Source organism: Ipomoea nil, unplaced genomic scaffold (genome assembly GCF_001879475.1).
Source record: "Ipomoea nil cultivar Tokyo-kokei standard unplaced genomic scaffold, Asagao_1.1 scaffold0222, whole genome shotgun sequence".
NCBI classification, from domain to species: domain Eukaryota; kingdom Viridiplantae; phylum Streptophyta; class Magnoliopsida; order Solanales; family Convolvulaceae; genus Ipomoea; species Ipomoea nil.
This window is the reverse complement of record NW_017616650.1, coordinates 81944-99057: the sequence shown is the minus strand read 5'-3', so window position 1 is coordinate 99057 and position 17114 is coordinate 81944. Positions and strand designations below refer to the sequence as shown.

The 17114-nt window shown below is 38.4% G+C and overlaps 1 protein-coding gene and 2 pseudogenes across 4 annotated transcripts; all 3 read right to left on the bottom strand.

Moving 5' to 3' along the window:
• LOC109192962 overlaps positions 1-14370 on the bottom strand; it is an 83042-nt pseudogene extending 68672 nt beyond the window's left edge.
• Positions 1755-9920, bottom strand: LOC109193591 (annotated as a pseudogene).
• LOC109192910 (SNW/SKI-interacting protein-like) lies at positions 11254-14437 on the bottom strand. Of its 4 annotated transcripts, none has more exons than XM_019343644.1 (3): positions 14316-14409; positions 14145-14236; positions 11254-13326 (listed from the first exon to the last, which is right to left on the bottom strand). In XM_019343644.1, exon 3 carries the CDS (start codon positions 13290-13292, stop codon positions 11490-11492), a length of 1803 nt encoding a protein of 600 aa, XP_019199189.1. In that variant the 5' UTR covers positions 13293-13326; positions 14145-14236; positions 14316-14409; the 3' UTR covers positions 11254-11489. The 4 variants fall into 4 exon arrangements, with proteins under 4 accessions (XP_019199189.1, XP_019199183.1, XP_019199169.1 ...); XM_019343638.1 differs by having other exon boundaries at positions 11254-13314; XM_019343624.1 differs by lacking the exon at positions 14145-14236 and having other exon boundaries at positions 14316-14437.
• Between the last annotated feature and the right edge of the window lie 2677 nt (positions 14438-17114).

The window sequence follows — 17114 nt, the reverse complement described above, 5'->3', positions numbered from 1 at the left end:
ACTATTACTATTACTATTACTATTACTATTATTATCACTATCACTATCACTATCACTATCACTATCACTATTACTATTACTATTACTATCACTATCACTATCACTATCACTATCACTATCACTATTACGTACTATTACTATTACTATTACTATTATTTCCTAAACAATAATATTGGTAATCATTCCTATTCTACCATACTACCAAACATGCAAAATACTTTCACCAAAACTCATTACCATTACCAAGTATTTGATTCTGATTCACATGTGCGAACCCAACACACCCTAATTAATTTTTACGATTTTTTTTTTTTTTTGGTAAAATGTGATTGCAGTATTAATTTCGGAAAGACTAGTTAAATGGATGAAATAAGATTCTAGTAAAATTAAAGCCAACTCGTCTGAAATAACGAACAAATTCCAAATACAATCAAGCGGGATGAGATCCCAAACTCCAAGGACAGAAGAAGAATCAGTCGCACGTCCAAGCAAGTGAGCTACATAATTCGCCGACCTTTTGACATGGCGAACAACAACGTTCCCAATGTCACTAGCAATAGACCAACATTACTTAATAATAAAATCAACATAAGAAGAGTCTCGACACACTGAATTGAAACTAAAGCAGAAGTTTAAACAATATAATCAGACTCAATAATATAATTGTTCGTGTTACGTCCCTTTAGCCACGTTAATGCTTCCTTAATTGCCATTGATTGTGCAAAATAAGGGTCTCTCGCACCATGTAAACGACCACTGTACGCAGCCACAAAATGACCCCCATGATCAAGCAAAACAGCTCCAAAACCCATGGCATTGTCAAAGAGAGCGGCATCCACATTATATTTGAGGACACCCTCTGGTGGTGGGCTCCACACTGTTTCAGCATTATTTGAACCAGGCGTATGTGAAGAAGGCAAAAAAGCATGCTGCCATGCAGCAACGTAGGCTTCCACCCCACGCTGCAAATCTGAAGATGTGTTTCTGTATGGTTTAGATTGTACAGTATGGTTTACTGGGGAAAAAAGAGACATAATTTTAAGTATCCTTCTGATTAGGTAATGGAGAATCTGCAAACTTTAACAAATCTACAAGAGCTTTGGCTTGGACGCAATCGTATTCGAGCTATCAATTTATGTTGATTGAAATGCATTAAGAAGATTAGCATCCAGAGCAACCGTTAGACTTCAATGAAAGGACGGGAGGTATCAACAGCTTGGAGTAACTAATAAAAGATATGCTAGCAAGAATAAAAGATAAAAGATATCTTCAAAGTTTACTGGTTCTTATAATGATTGGAAACAGTGCCTATTAGGCAATTTAAATATGATACAGAATAGCATGAAACAAAGGAAGAAACCAAATCGTATCAATAGTTTGAGTCTAACAACTCTGTAAAACCACACAAGGAACATAAAAAGACAATTTAGAGTTTGGAGTGTCGAATTCTTCATGACCTGGGCGAGCATAGACTCTTTTGCAAAGATACATCTTAACGTCCCCTCTCAAAGTTAATCCTTGATCTACTAGATCCTCCTTCATAACCATCTCGAGTGGAGCCAGCACTGGCCTTCATGGTACCTCCACTGCCTACTTTGTCCATGGCTTTTTTACCCTTCTTGACCTCAGTTAAGAACTGGTCTAACCCAAATGGATCTGCCTCCTCAGCCTCCTTCTCAAACTCTACAGGCCTATCTCTAGTAAATCCCTTGTCCGGTATAAAACGGTCTGTTTTCATAATTTTATCCAGTTGTTCATCTGCACCACCATGCATCATCAATGGCAAAACCAGATTCCATCCCCTTCTCCTGGTTAAATAACCTCTGATCATACATGACCTCTCCTCTTGTGCCACTAGTTGAGGACATTTTCTCACCGACATCACGGTCCCGATCCCTTTGACCGCATCGCTTCTGCACCTTTGACCGCATCGCAACTGCATCTCTAGCCTTCTGTTCAGCTACATATAAAGCCTCGGACAATTTTTGCAAAGATGTCATTGATCTGGACCTCCTGAAGTTCCCTACCATCAGCAGCAAGACGCTTGTCGAGTGGAATTGTATAACCTTTCGGGTTCTTCCAGTTGGAAATACAAGGAGGAATCTTCCAGTCTTGTTGGTCCTTCACAGTCACGGGACGAGGAGGAGAATGCATAACAGGCACAGGGGGAGAGCCAGAAGCCTTTGGTACCCTTTTGTGTTTGAACATTGGTGGCTCCAAAGGGTCCACAGGCATTTCCACCATCCTAATGATCCTCTCCTTTGCACCTGAGTTAAAAGCTGCTGATTGTTGTGATGGCTTGTATTTAATAAACTTAGAATCTGAAGATTGTGTGGGAACATTTTTGGGCTGTGCAGCACTCAACCTCACATTCACAATCTTCTCAAGGGCTGCTTTCGTCTCCATGGTGGTGTCCTCAATTATCTTCTGCTTCTCTTCATTGTTTTCATCATCTTTCACAACCTTGGGAATAAGGTCTTTATGCTGAGAATACACAATTTTCTTTGAATTTTCATTATGCTTCACAATTGCATCATATCTCACATCACAATGCTCATCAACAGTAACAGGTAATGTCTTGTCCGCAGGTTTCCAGTCCTTCTTTCTCCCCATATCAAGAGGATACTGTGCATAATGAATTTCAGGGAATGCACCTCCATCTCCAAAATCCTCAAGCTTAGATGGCCTAAATCCAGCCCTTTTCATATAAGGGGGCACTGGGTTTGCCTTGATAACAGCAGTTTTCTCTTCCTCAGCACCACTATACCTGTTCTTAAACCATAGATCATTTGTGTGGTCATAATGCGCAGCACTACTTGACTTTACTTGGGGTAGAAGGTATCTCAAAGTAGCCATGTTGGAGGCAAAAACTTTAACCTGCACCAAATGTTACCTAGAAATTCAAGAGCAAAACGCAGGATTGATATGACAAGTAATCTTTAATGAATATATACCAGAGGAATAATAGGCAAACTAGGATTGGGATCGGAGTAGAAATCATAGGGAGGCTAGGATAGGGAGTCATTTTGTGACTCATATATATAGAATCCTAATATTAGTCCTAATACTCTCTCTCAAGCACATGGTATGCTAGTAACTGTAGTTTGCCTCTAAGAAAAGAAAATCAGAACTAGGCAAAGCTTTTGTGAATATGTCTACAAGTTTATCTTTTGTTGGGATGAAATTGACTTGAATATCTCCAATAGCAACTTTATCTCGAACACAATGATAATCTATCTCAACGTGCTTGGTACGAGCATGGAAGATAGGATTTGCACACATATAAGTAGCACAAAGATTATCGCACCATAGTTTAGAGACATTGATACTTGGAACTTTGATCTCACGCAGTAGTGAAACAATCCAAGTTACTTCAACACGAACATATGCTAGAGCTTTATATTCGACCTGAGTAGAGGATCTAGCCACAATTCTTTGTTTTTTGCTGACCCAGGACACAAGATTAGAGCCAAGAAACAAAGCAAAGTCACTTATAGATTTTCGATCCTCCGGACAGCCAGCCCAGTCAAAATCAGAGAAGGCATGAATTTGGACTTTCGAATATGTGCTGGGCTTTCAAAGCATTCCACGAAACAGTATGTTTCCGGTCCATAATCTGTAGCCCAATAACAAAATAATACAGAGTACCAATCGGTATACCCTATATCACGGCGCGCGTAGCATTATGTGACGCGCGCCTCCCAAAACGATGGCGTTTTGGGAGGCGCGGTAGGAAGTTGCTGTGATTATGTATATTTGTTCATACAATTATGTATATTTGTTTATACAATTATGTACATTCTTTTTATACAATTATGTACATCCGAATCAGAAAAAAAAAATTGAAACGACGTCGTTTTGCATCTGGGCGCACAATGCAACGCGCGCCGTGGTGCAGGATATAAATTGCCTACAGAGTACTACCCATTTCCTCAAGAAAAATTATTGTGTGGACCATGGTCCACATAGCTATGTGGATCATGAATGCAATATACATTTTTAATATAATAAAAGTACATAATTTATGTATTGAATGTACATTATTTGATATATATAAAAAGTCATGTACACTCAAATAATGTACTTTATTATATATATATATATATATATATATATATATATATATATATATATATATATATATATATATATATATATATATATATATATATATATAATGTACTTTTAATATTTTAAAAATGTATTTTTTATTTATGGTTCTGTATAAACCATGGTCCATGCAATAATGATTGCTTACTCAATCAGGTATTTTGGATTAACAAATAATAATAATAATAATAATAATAATAATAATAATAATAATGTGTGTATAAGGATTATATGGGTTCAATGCTTCTCGTACAAAATGTAGAATAATATCATTCATTCATCCGGGATGATCAACTATAATTTTTTTTTTTCAATTATTATAAATTTTTAGACATGCACTAGACTTGAGAAGAATGCATGCAATAATACTAGTAATTAAGAGTTTACTCAAGATCTAAGAATAATGTGCTCATATTTATTGCATTGATATGTTACGGTACAACAAATTTGAGTGCACTCTTACTTTACCTAATGTACATTTAAAGTTTGTAATATTCATAAATTGGGACCACATTTATTTCCTTATTTTTAGCCAGTGCTTGTTCAATAATTTCAGATGGACAGATGAGGTTATTTTTTTCTTTTCTTTTTTGAGAAGCCTTATTCTCACTTGAGCTTGTTTACGTATGCCAGTGCGTGCAGGTGTAGCCATGTAGACATAATAAAATATAATTATTTGTGCGTAAATGGATTTTTTTTTTACTTTTTTTTTTTTTTTAAAGAAGAAGAAGAAGAAGTTATCTCTATGGATTCAAGAAGAAGTTAAGGTGATTATTCCTGTGCAGAGGAAATAACTCATTTGCTCTCATGCGCAGTTTAGGGTCATAAGAGTGAAACAACGCAAATCACATTCAGACTGGAAAGAGATTACACAATAGAGTCCTATAGGGAAGCTACATACCACTAAAAGCTCCTATACAATAGTAAAAACTAGTCAATTATAACAATGCCATAAACAAATAAACTATATAATATAACATTACTAACACACCCCCTCAAGCACAAGGTTGGAGGGCGACAACATTGAGCTTGTCTCGCAGAGCCTGATAGCGTGGAGCTGGTAGTGGTTTAGTGAAGATATCGGCTAGCTGATCCTTGGTTGAGACAAAACTGACAATGAAATCCCCATAAGCGACCTTGTCCCGAACGAAGTGATAATCGATCTCAACATGCTTCGTGCGGGCGTGAAAAACTGGATTTGCTGCTAGGTAAGTGGCCCCTAGGTTGTCACACCATAGGGTGGCTGGTGAGCCAGAGTGCAGCCATAGTTCACGGAGTAACGAGACAACCCAAGTGACTTCGGCGGTAACATCAGCAAGCCCTTTGTACTCTGCCTCTGTGGAAGACCTGGCGACAGTACGCTGCTTGCGGGAGACCCATGAAACAAGATTGTCACCTAAGAACACGGCACTAGTAGACTTGCGGTCGACGGGACATCCAGCCCAATCTGAGTCAGTGTAAGCATGAAGATCGGAAGAGGAAGACATTGACAGACGAAGCCCGTAGTCCTGAGTGCCCTTAATGTACCTCAACACTCGCTTGAGTAGAGCCCAGTGGTCGTCCGTGGGAGAATGCATGAACTGGCACAACCTGTTTACCGAGTAGGAGAGATCAGGCCTGGTGATGGTTAGATACTGTAGAGCTCCTACAATCCTACGATACTGAGTCGGGTTCTCAAAAGGAGTTAAGGAGGGCGTGGCCGGTTGCGTTACTGCTGCTGGAGTAGCTAGAGCCTTACAGTCCGTCATTCCTGACCTCGTCAGGATATCTTTCATATACCGTCGCTGAGATAAGATAAGCCCATCACCGGAAGACACTGTTTCTATCCCTAAGAAAAAGTGAGGTACCCCAAGATCACGGAATTTAAAGGCTGTTGATAACTGACGGAGAAGAGTATCAGTCATAGCATCACGCCATTGCGGATGACCTACAGCCTGGGAGTAGCAAGTGGGGTCCACGGTGGTGTTAAGAGCGTAGAACTGCTCGTCGTGATCCCGAGTTTTACCCCTGGTGCGCATGACATGGTCCTCAACCTCTGCACGAGTTCTTTTGGTGCGGCCCGGTGGGCGGCCCCGTCTTGCACCAGTCTGAGGTGGTGCTTCTATGGCCATGGGAGCCGGCTGCTGTGCAATCGGAGGTTCATCTAGAACCGAGGTGTTGACAGGATTTATCATTACGGGCCCGGCTCCCCAATGGGTAGGAGCGGGGGCCGGATTTGAATCAACCTGCACAGGAGTCTGCATAGAAAAAGGGAAGATTGTTTCATCAAAACGCACATGACAGCAGATAAATATCTTTCCCGTCGTTAAGTCCATACAGCGGTATCCCCTAAAAGAAACTGGGTAATCTAGGAAGACACAGGGTGTAGATCGATATTCGATTTTATGCCGGTTGTATGGCCTCAAATACGGATAGCATTTACACCCGAAGACACGGAAGAAAGTGTATGGGGTGGTGTTTTATATAGACGGAAGCGCGGTGATTCATATGACACGGCAGAGGAGGGTAAACAATTAATTAGTTGAGTTGCGGTTTCAAACGCATAATCCCAATATTTTAACGGTGTTGAGCTTTCAGCTAATAAGGCCAAACCGGTTTCGACAATGTGTCTATTCCGGCGTTCAACACGGCCGTTTTGCTCATGGGTATAGGCACACGATTGTCTGTGTGTGATGCCTAAGGACTCGAATATGGTGTGTAGGCAACAATACTCACCCCCTAAATCGGACTGAATGGCTTTGATAGAACGGGAAAACTGCCGTTCTACCATCGCCCGAAACAAATCAAACACTTTATAGATATCTGATTTTAACCGTAAGGGGTAAAACCAACAAAAACGAGTACAGTCTTCTACAAATAAAACGAAATAACAATAGCCAGAATTTGAAATAACTGGAGAAGGACCCCAGATATCTGTATACAACAAATCTAAAACTTCTAAACTTGAAGTATACACTCTATCTAAGGGAAATCGGGATGATTTGCCGCGTTGACAGGCGGAACAGATTTCTGACGCAGGAACTTTATTTGACATGACCGGACAGTGTTTAAGGACTCGTTGGAGGGCTTGTTTATGAGGGTGACCCAAGCGTTGATGCCAGACTGCAGGTGATGCTTTTGCTATTAAGAACGCAACATGAGACCGTGGCACCACCAACTTATACAACCCGCTTACCGCGGAGCCTTTAAGGAGAATTTCCCGAGTAGTGCAATCCTTCACAAAAAACGAGTCTTTATGAAACTCAAAAAACACGTTGTTTTCGTTAGTGAAACGGTAAACAGATAACAGGGACAATGACAGATTCGGAACAAATAAAACATCTGACATATTTAATAGTTTGGAATTAGATGGGATAGCTGTACGACCAATGCGAGAGATATTCAAACCTGCCACATTGCCTACTTTCAACACGTCACCTCCAGTATACGGTTCGGAATGACCGATCATTTGCTCGTCCGGCAACGCATGGGTGGTTGCGCCAGTGTCTGGAAACCAGACTTCCGGCTGGGCAGTTTCTGCTGGAGGAGTGCCTGCGACGGCCACGTGAGCGTGCGGCGATGGCGGAGGCTCGGTGTAGCGCCTGTTGCAGAAAACGGCAGTGTGGCCGTGACTCCTGCAGATTTGGCAGCGAGGGCTGCCACGGCCACGACCACCGGAATTCCGGCCTCCTCGCTCACGACCGCGACTATTGCTGTTCTGCCGGCCACCACGTCCGGAGCCCCCATTCGACTGGCCACCACGGCCAGCGTACATAGCAGTCGGGGCGACATTCCCGGACTCATCGCGAATTCATCTCCCGGGATGAAATCTTGCGCCTGCAGAAGATCACCTAACTGGGATAGAGTCACCGGTGTGCCGGCCACTGTGAGAGCACTCGCCATTGCCCGGAATTCCGGACGAAGACCCCTCAACACGTAGAGGACCTGTTCATCAAGAGAGAGCCGATGACCGGCCAGGGACAAAGCTTCGACCAACATCTTCGCCTTCCCAAGATACTTCGAGGCCGACATGTTGCCTTGCCGGAGCGTCTGGAACTGACCGAGTAGATTGAGACACCTAGCTCGGGTGGAGGACGTCAGCGAGTCGTTGATGGAGAGCCAGACATCGCGTGACGTTTCCCGGCCAACCGCTAATGGCATGACCTCGTCGGATAAAGACGAGATCAAGAGAGACAGGATCAGTGATCCTGTTGAACCCACGCCGCATGCGCCGGGTTGACGGCTGATAAGGCAGCCGCGGTGGTGCCGGAGTCGGCTGCTTGTGCCGTCGCAGGGAGGATCGCCGGTGGACAGACGTGGCTGCCATCGATGTAGCCTAAAAGTCCTTGGCCACGTAAGAAGGGGATAATTTGAGTGCGCCAAAATAAAAAATTACGGCTATTTAATTTTATTGAAACGAAGTGATGTGCTGCGTTTAGGGAGTTCCCGATTGTTTGTGGTGGAGGGGTGGTGGTTACTGTGCGTTCAGAGGAATTTGTCGACATGATAAGGTGGTTGAGAAAAAACAGGGTAGGATTCCTAGCCTGACGCTAACTGATACCAAGTGAAACAACGCAAATCACATTCAGACTGGAAAGAGATTACACAATAGAGTCCTATAGGGAAGCTACCACTAAAAGCTCCTATACAATAGTAAAGACTAGTCAACTATAACAATAGCCATAAACAAATAAACTATATAATATAACATTACTAACAATAAGAGTGAAGTTTGGGAAGAATGACTAGGGGTCGAGTCTTACTAGGTATTTATGATTTAGTTGAGGATTCAACCTTTGAGTAGGAAATAACTCATTAAAATAGATTTATTCTTTCGAACTACTCATTAAAATAGATTTATTCTTATCGATGTTATTAAATTCCTAACCTATTTAATGAAATAAACATGTGGTTATTTAATTAATTAATAGTATTATGTGAAATTTGGTTGGAGACTTTTGTACCATATTATTGAATTTGATATTCATGATATGAAATTTGAGACTTTTTTTTTAAAATGCAATTTGAGTTGAAAACATTATATTTCAATATTTCGTTTCAACTAGTACGGTAGAGGAAAGAGTGATTATTAGCACAAATCATATAAATAGTATGATCGAATTCTAACGAGAAAAAAATAAAAAATAAAAAATGTATCAATTACACATTATTTTACTTGTTTGATGATTCGATTGCACATTTTTTAATTTAAAGATTCAATGGCCCACAAACGAGACGCTCAATGACATATTTGATATTTTTCGTATATTTTTATATATTCATTATTTATTTTAATTTTAAATAAATAAATAATTATTTAGTTAATTATTTTGATTCTGATTCATATTTACTACTAAACAAAAAGAATTTTTTTTTTAGTACTATTAACTCTATTCCAATCAACTAAACACAAAGACTTATTATATTGAAAATGTTTGAGAAAATATAGAACAGATACTACCTTGTAAAGAATCATGAGTATTTCAAAAAAAAAAAAAAACAAAACAAAAAAAGACTTATTATACTTAAACCCATTATAATTGTTAAATATTTAATTCCAATTACAATTCTTACTCCTATGTTTCACCCAAACACCCCTTAATATTAATAATATTACTCCACATTAATTTTAGTTTGGGAAGTTTTTTTTTTTTTTTTTTTTTGAATACTACGGAGTACGGAGTCTATTATTTACTATCTACTATACTAATAAGAGCCCAAAAGAGTTAGACTTATAATAGGTAGAAAAAATGGCGCGGCGGTCATAATTAAACATTAATATTGGTAACCATTCAAATTCTACCATACTACTAAACATGAAAAATACTTTCACCAAAACTCATTAACATTACCAAGTATTTGATTCTCATTCTGATTCTGATTCACATGTGCGAACCCAACACATCCTTAATTTTTACAATTTTTTTTGGGTAAAATGTGATTGCAGTATTAATTTAAGACTAGTTAAGTGGATGAAATAAGATTCTAGTACTTTTTCTGAAAATTAAAGTCAACTCATATTAAATAACGAAAAAATCCGAAATACAATCAGGCGGGATGAGATCTCAAACCCCAAGGACAGAAGAAGAACCAGTCACCTGTGCAAGTACGTGAGCTACATGATTCGCTGACCTTTTGATATGGCAAATAACAACGTTTCCAATGTTACTAGCAATAGACCGACATTGCTCAATAATAAGACCAACATAAGAAGAGTCTCGACATACAGAATTGAAACTAAAGCAGAAATTTAAACAGACTCAATAATAAAATTGTTCGTGTTTCGTCCCTTTGCCACGTTAATGCTTCCTTAATTGCCATTAATTCTGCAAAATAAGGGTCTCTCACACCATGCAAACGACCACTGTACGCAGCCACAAATGACCCCCATGATCACGCAAAGCAGCCCCAAAACCCCATGGCATTATCAAAGAGAGCGGCATCCACATTACATTTGAGGACACCCTCTGGTGTCGGGCTCCACACTGTTTCAGCATTATTTGAACCAGGCGTATGTGAAGAAGGCAAAAAAGCATGCTGCCATACTGCAGCAATGTAGGCTTCCACAGCACGCTGCAAATCTGAAGATGTGTTTCTGTATGGTTTAGATTGTACAGAATGGTTCAGTACATTGAGACAAATTTTCTCCAATATTCAACAAGTAGATTCAGAACTATTTGCATAGTGAGTCATCTTGTCTCAAAAGCCTTTAATTCTGTAGCGATTCCAAACCCAAAGAAACATTATCGATTCTCTTTTATTGATACAATCTGCAGCAGATGAAATGCTGAACTCCCATTAATGGTGTGTGATCCAGCTGCCTCATCGGTTTCCGTCTCTGTGCAAGAGAGTTTTTATTTGGAGCCATTGCTCATAATTTTTCATTTTGCACACTCAAAAACTAACTAGCATTCACATTTCCCTTTGCATAAATTGTCAAGTCACTTATTAAAGGAAGTTCTTATTCTTTAAGTTGTACTATACTCTGCCAAATTGTGATTGTGAACTATCAACAGCTTGGAGTAACTAATAAAAGATATGCTCGCAAGAATAAAAGACAAAAGATATCTTCAAAAAAAAATAATAAAAGATATGCTCGCAAGAATAAAAGATAAAAGATATCTTCAAAAAAATACTAAAAAATATGCTCGCAAGAATGTAGACTAGTAAGAATGCCTCCAAGTTTACTGGTTCTTATAATGATTAAAAACAGTGCCTATTAGACAATTTAAATATGATACAAAATAGCATCAAACAAAGGAAGAAACCAAATTGTATAAATAGTTTGAGTCTAACAACTCTGTAAAACCACACAAGGAACATAAAAAGACAATTTGGAGTTTGGAGTGTCGAATTCTTCATGACCTGGGCAAGCATAGACTCTTTCGCAAAGATACATCTTAACGCCCCCTCTCAAAGTTAATCCTTGATCTACTAGATCCTCCTTCATAGCCATCTCGAGTGGAGCCGGCACTGGCCTTCATGGTACCTCCACCGCCTACTTTGTCCATGGCTTTTTTACCCTTCTTCACCTCAGTTAAAAACTGGTCCAACCCAAATGGATCTGCCTCCTCAGCCTCCTTCTCAAACTCTACAGGCCTATCTCTAGCACCAGCCCTCTCAGAGGCTCCAGTAAATCCCTTGTCGGGTTTAAAACGGTCTGTTTTCATAATTTTATCCAGTTGCTCATCTGCACCACCATACATCTCAGCATCGGCATCTTTCTTTGGTCTGTAGAGAGTAGAGAGTGTAGGTTGGGCAGTAAAGAGACCTTTGTCATAAATATTATATGCATCATCAGTGGCAAAACCAGATTCCATCCCCTTCTCCTGGTTAAATAACCTCTGATCATACATAACCTCTCCTCTTGTGCCACCAGTTGAGGCCATACCAAGGGCCATTTTCTCACTAACATCGCGGTCCCTGTCCCTCGTAATCTTACTCTTCTTGCCCATTGCAGCATCTTTAGCCTCCAACCTTCGCTCCCTCTCCCTTTCCCGACGCCTCTCTTCACGAATCTTATCTCTCTGTGATTTCTCGTCCCTTTCCTCTCTGCTCTCTTTTGGTACATCCCGGACATGGACATGGTCATAATCCACATTCATGTCATCATTCACAGTGCCCCTTTCAGAAGGTGCAGGAGCAGCACCTGTATGCGCAACACCTGTTCTTTCAGATCTCGCCTTTCGGGCCAATTCACGAAGTTCCATTTCCTTTCTTTCTTTCTCCTTCATCATCATCTCCTTCTGCACCTTTGACCGCATAGCAACTGCTTCTCTAGCCTTCTGTTCAGCTACATATAAAGCCTCTGACAGTTTTGCAAAATTGTCATTGATCTGGACCTCCTGAAGTCCCCTACCATCAGCAGCAAGACGCTTGTCAAGTGGAATTGTATAACCTTTTGGGTTCTTCCAGTTGGAAATACAAGGAGGAATCTTCCAGTCTTGTTGGTCCTTCACAGTAACGGGACGAGGAGGAGAATGCATAACAGGCACAGGGGGAGAGCCAGAAGCCTTTGGTACCCTTTTGTGTTTGAACTTTGGTGGCTCCAAAGGGTCCACAGGCATTTCCACCATCCTAATGATCCTCTCCTTTGCACCTGAGTTAAAAGCTGCCGATTGTTGTGATGGCTTGTATTTAATAAACTTAGAGTCTGAAGATTGTGTGGGAACATTTTTGGGCTGTGCAGCACTCAACCTCACATTCACAATCTTCTCAAGGGCTGCTTTCGTCTCCATGGTGGTGTCCTCAATTATCTTCTGCAACTCATCACTGTCCATCTCTTCATCGTCTTCATCATCTTTCACAACCTTGGGAATAAGGTCTTTATGCTGAGAATACACAATTTTCTTTGAATTTTCATTCTGCTTCACAATTGCATCATATCTCACATCACCATGCTCATCAACAGTAACAGGTAATGTCTTGTTCGCAGGTTTCCAGTCCTTTTTTCTCCCCATATCAAGAGGATACTGTGCATAATGAATTTCAGGGAATGCACCTCCATCCCCAAAATCCTCAAGCTTAGATGGCCTAAATCCAGCCCTTTTCATATAAGGGGGCACTGGGTTTGCCTTGATAACTGCATTTTTCTCTTCCTCAGCACCACTATATCTGTTCTTAAACCATGGATCATTTGTGTGGTCATAATGCGTAGCACTACTTGACTTTACTTGTGGTAGAAGGTCCCTCAGAGTAGCCATGCTGGGAGGCGAAGACTTTAACCTGCACCAAATGCTTAAAAAAAAAAAAAAAAAAAAAAAAAAAAAAAAAAAAAACCAATATCAGAAACTTAATATACTGATGAAACTAACAAAATTGATCAAACACGTAGAAATTCAAGAGCCAAACGCAGGACTGATATAACAAGTAATCTTTCATGAATCACGGCAGATCTTTTTACAAAGATTGGGTCATTAAAGTTACCTAACTCAATGTTGATTTCACAACCTTTGACTGGTAGCCAACTAGCCAAAACAACCATTTGGAAAAACTCAAATGTAAAAAGGACAAGTAACAAGAACACAAAAGAGAACCTAAAGCAAGAAATTCTGAATAAATTGCCTAAGCTGTTTACACCCTCAGAGGGGGTATTTATACATAGGGTTCGGCCAAAACTATGAAATAAAATCACTTGTGGATAAAGACCGAGAATACCTTCAAGATCTGTTCCAAATCACCTCCCTAAATTACAAAATTGCATTCAAAAAATACGAAAGGAAAGTAGCTTAATTCAGGAAAACAACTTGACTTGCATATTCTGCCGCTCCAATTCCCTTTTATACGCCATAAAATAACCGAAACGTTTGTACCTAATCGCCCTAATATGCACTGATATAACTGGAAAACTAAAAATCAAAAGCATTCCGTAGTAAGCTTCATCCCCCCAGTAGCACAAAATCAAAAGTTTTCACAAATATGCAGATTCACAAGGCATCATGTAAAAGAAATCGATACTTTTATCGCTAAATCAAACTAAAGTCTACAAATATAGCGGGAAGAGAAAAAAAAAAAAAAAAAAAAAAAAAAAAAAACACCAAAGCTTTCACAAATACCTGAACTATAAACCCAGAATTGAGACCTGGACAATGTAAAACCTTTATGATTCAAGGGACAAAACCCTAGGCCACGAAACGCAACTCTAAATCTAAGCAGAAAAAACAGCACGAAGAATAAAAACGAAATTATAGATATTTGCAGATAGTTTATATAAGCTTAAAACAGACCTGATCTGAGCTGATCTGAGCTAATAAGACCGCACGGCTAGTTGTCTTCTCCGAGCAGGATAAGGAAAGCCATTTGCGGAGGGATTGTTTGGTCTGCAGTATTTATTGCGCCCGCGATTTGTAGTGGCGGCTTGCAGATATTTCGATTTTAGGACTTGTGGGATTTTTGGATTTGGGCTTTCGAATATTGGCTGGGCTTTCAATGCATTCCACGACACAGCATGTTTCCGGTCCATAATCTGTAGCCTAATAACAAAATAAATAATACTAACCATTTACTCAATGGGGTGGCAAATTACGCAGTGGCACCGTGTCTACCTTGTAAGGTGAACACGATTCCAAAACTGTTCATAATTATGAATATATAATTTAAAAATTATGAACATATAGTTCTATAATTATGAACATAGAGTTGTGAACATAATTATGAACATATACTTCTATAATTATGGATATAAAGATTCAATAATTGTGAATATAAAGTTAAAAAATTATGAATATATAGTTTTATAATTATGAACATATAGTTCAGTAATTATGAATATAGAACCGTGTTCACCTTGAACACGGTTCCACAGCATTAGGATTGCCATGGGGTCTTTTGGATTAACAGAAAATAATAATAATAATAATAATAATAATAATAATAATAATAATAATAATAATAAGAAGGAGAAGGAGAAGGAGAAGGAGAAGGAGAAGGATAAGGAGAAGGAGAAGAAGAAGAAGAAGAAGAAGGTTCAAATTCACTGAACGTAACCTGAAAATGCAATTAGGTTACTGAACGAAAAAAAATACAATTAGGCTACTGAACACTTCAAATGTATGCAACTTCACCTGATAGCAGGTTACCTACTTATGTGACAATTGAGTTGGCATTTTTAATAATTTTTAAATAATTTTTAATAAATTTTAATAATAAATTTTTTTTACAAAAAAAAAAATTAAAAATGACAGGGTGGCCAGTTTTTTTCTATTATTTATTTTTTTCATTTTTTAAAATTTTATTATTACAATTTATTTAAAATGTCAACTCAGCTGTCACGTAAGCATGTACCCTGCTATCCGGTGAAATTGCATTGCACATTTTTTTAGTGTTCAGTGGCCTAATTGCACCTTTTTTTTTCGTTCAGTGTCCTAATTACATTTTGAGGTTACGTTCAACAAAAACAACAACAACAACACCAACACCAACAACAACACCACCAACACCACCAACACCAACAACAATAACAAAAACAACAACAGCAGCAATAACAACAACAACAACAACAACAATGATGCGTGTCCGTGTATATAAGGATTATATGGATCCAATTCTTCTCGTACAAAATGGGGAATAATCTCATTCCTCCATCCGGGATGATTAACAATGACTTTTTTTTTTTTAATTACTACAAATTTTTAGATGTGCACTAGACTTTAGAAGAATGCATGCAATAATACGAGTAACTAACAATGCACTCAAGGTCTAAGAATAATGTGCTCATATTTGTTGCATTAATAGCAATATAGCATTGCATGTGAGGAAACAAATGCATCTAATGTCGGACGCAAAGTAATTTTATTGATTTCTTTCATTGGAGGTCCACGGGATATATGCGTAAAAGATACATGTATGCTATGTCATTAATGTAGCAATATGGTAAGCCAGATATTTTCTTGACAATAACTTGAAACCCAAATTAGCCTGGGATTAAAAATTCGCTTGAATTTTGTGATGAAGCTCAAAATAGGTCTGATTTGATTTTAAGAGTGTTTAGTGCTAAGTTGGAAGAATTGAAAGTTGACCTTATAAAGAAAAAACTTTTTGGAGCGGTGATAACATACACTTATGTGATAGAATTCCAAAAGCGTGGGCTCCCACATGCTCATTTATTATTAATCTTGGGAAAAATCACAAATTAAAATCAGGTTTGGCTGTTGATGTAATTGTAAGTGCAGAAATACCTAACGCAGTTGAAAACCCTTCTTTACACTATTTAGTAGCAAAACACATAATACATGGACCATGTGGTTCAATGAATCCTCTAATTCTGTTCACTTGAGTATGTACACTCTTACAAATACTGAATGCGCAGTTAATTATCATTAGATTCACTCTCAAACCTTACCTAATACACATTTAAAGTTTGTAATATTTATAAAATTGGGATCACATTTATTTCCTTATTTTTAGCCATTGTCCTGTCCAATCATTTCAGACGGACATATGGGGTTATTCTCTTCTTTTTTTTTTTTTCTTTTTTTCTTTTTTTCTTTTTTAACGTGAAGCCTTATTCTCACTTGAGATGGTTTATGTATGCCAATGCGCGCAGGTGTAGACATAATAAAATATAATAAGTTGTGCATAAAAGGTTTTTTTTTTTTTTTTTTTTTTAAAAAAAAAAAAAAGAGAGAAGAAGTTATCCCTATGGATTCAAGGATAATTAATATTAAGGTGGCCATCCCATTGTGGAGGAAATAACTCATTTCTATTATTGGAAAATAAAAATCCAAAACAAATACTCCGTAATAAAATAGATTTATTAATTATTATTATCGATGTTATTAAATTCTCAACCTATTGAATGAAACAACATGTGGTTAATTAATTAATTAATAGTATTATGTGAAATTTGGTTGGAGACTTTTGTACCATATTATATATCAAATTTGATATTCACCAAAAAAAAATATATCAAATTTGATATCTATAATATGCAATTGAGACATTTTTTTATGCAATTTGAGTTGAAAACATTATATTTCAACCTTTCGTTTCAACTAGTACGGTAGAGGAAAGAGTGATTCTTAGGC

Excerpts from the sequence above, each read along its gene's own strand:
- LOC109192910 (XM_019343624.1), bottom strand. The coding sequence starts at position 13,292 with ATGGCTACTCTGAGGGACCTTCTACCACAAGTAAAGTCAAGTAGTGCT.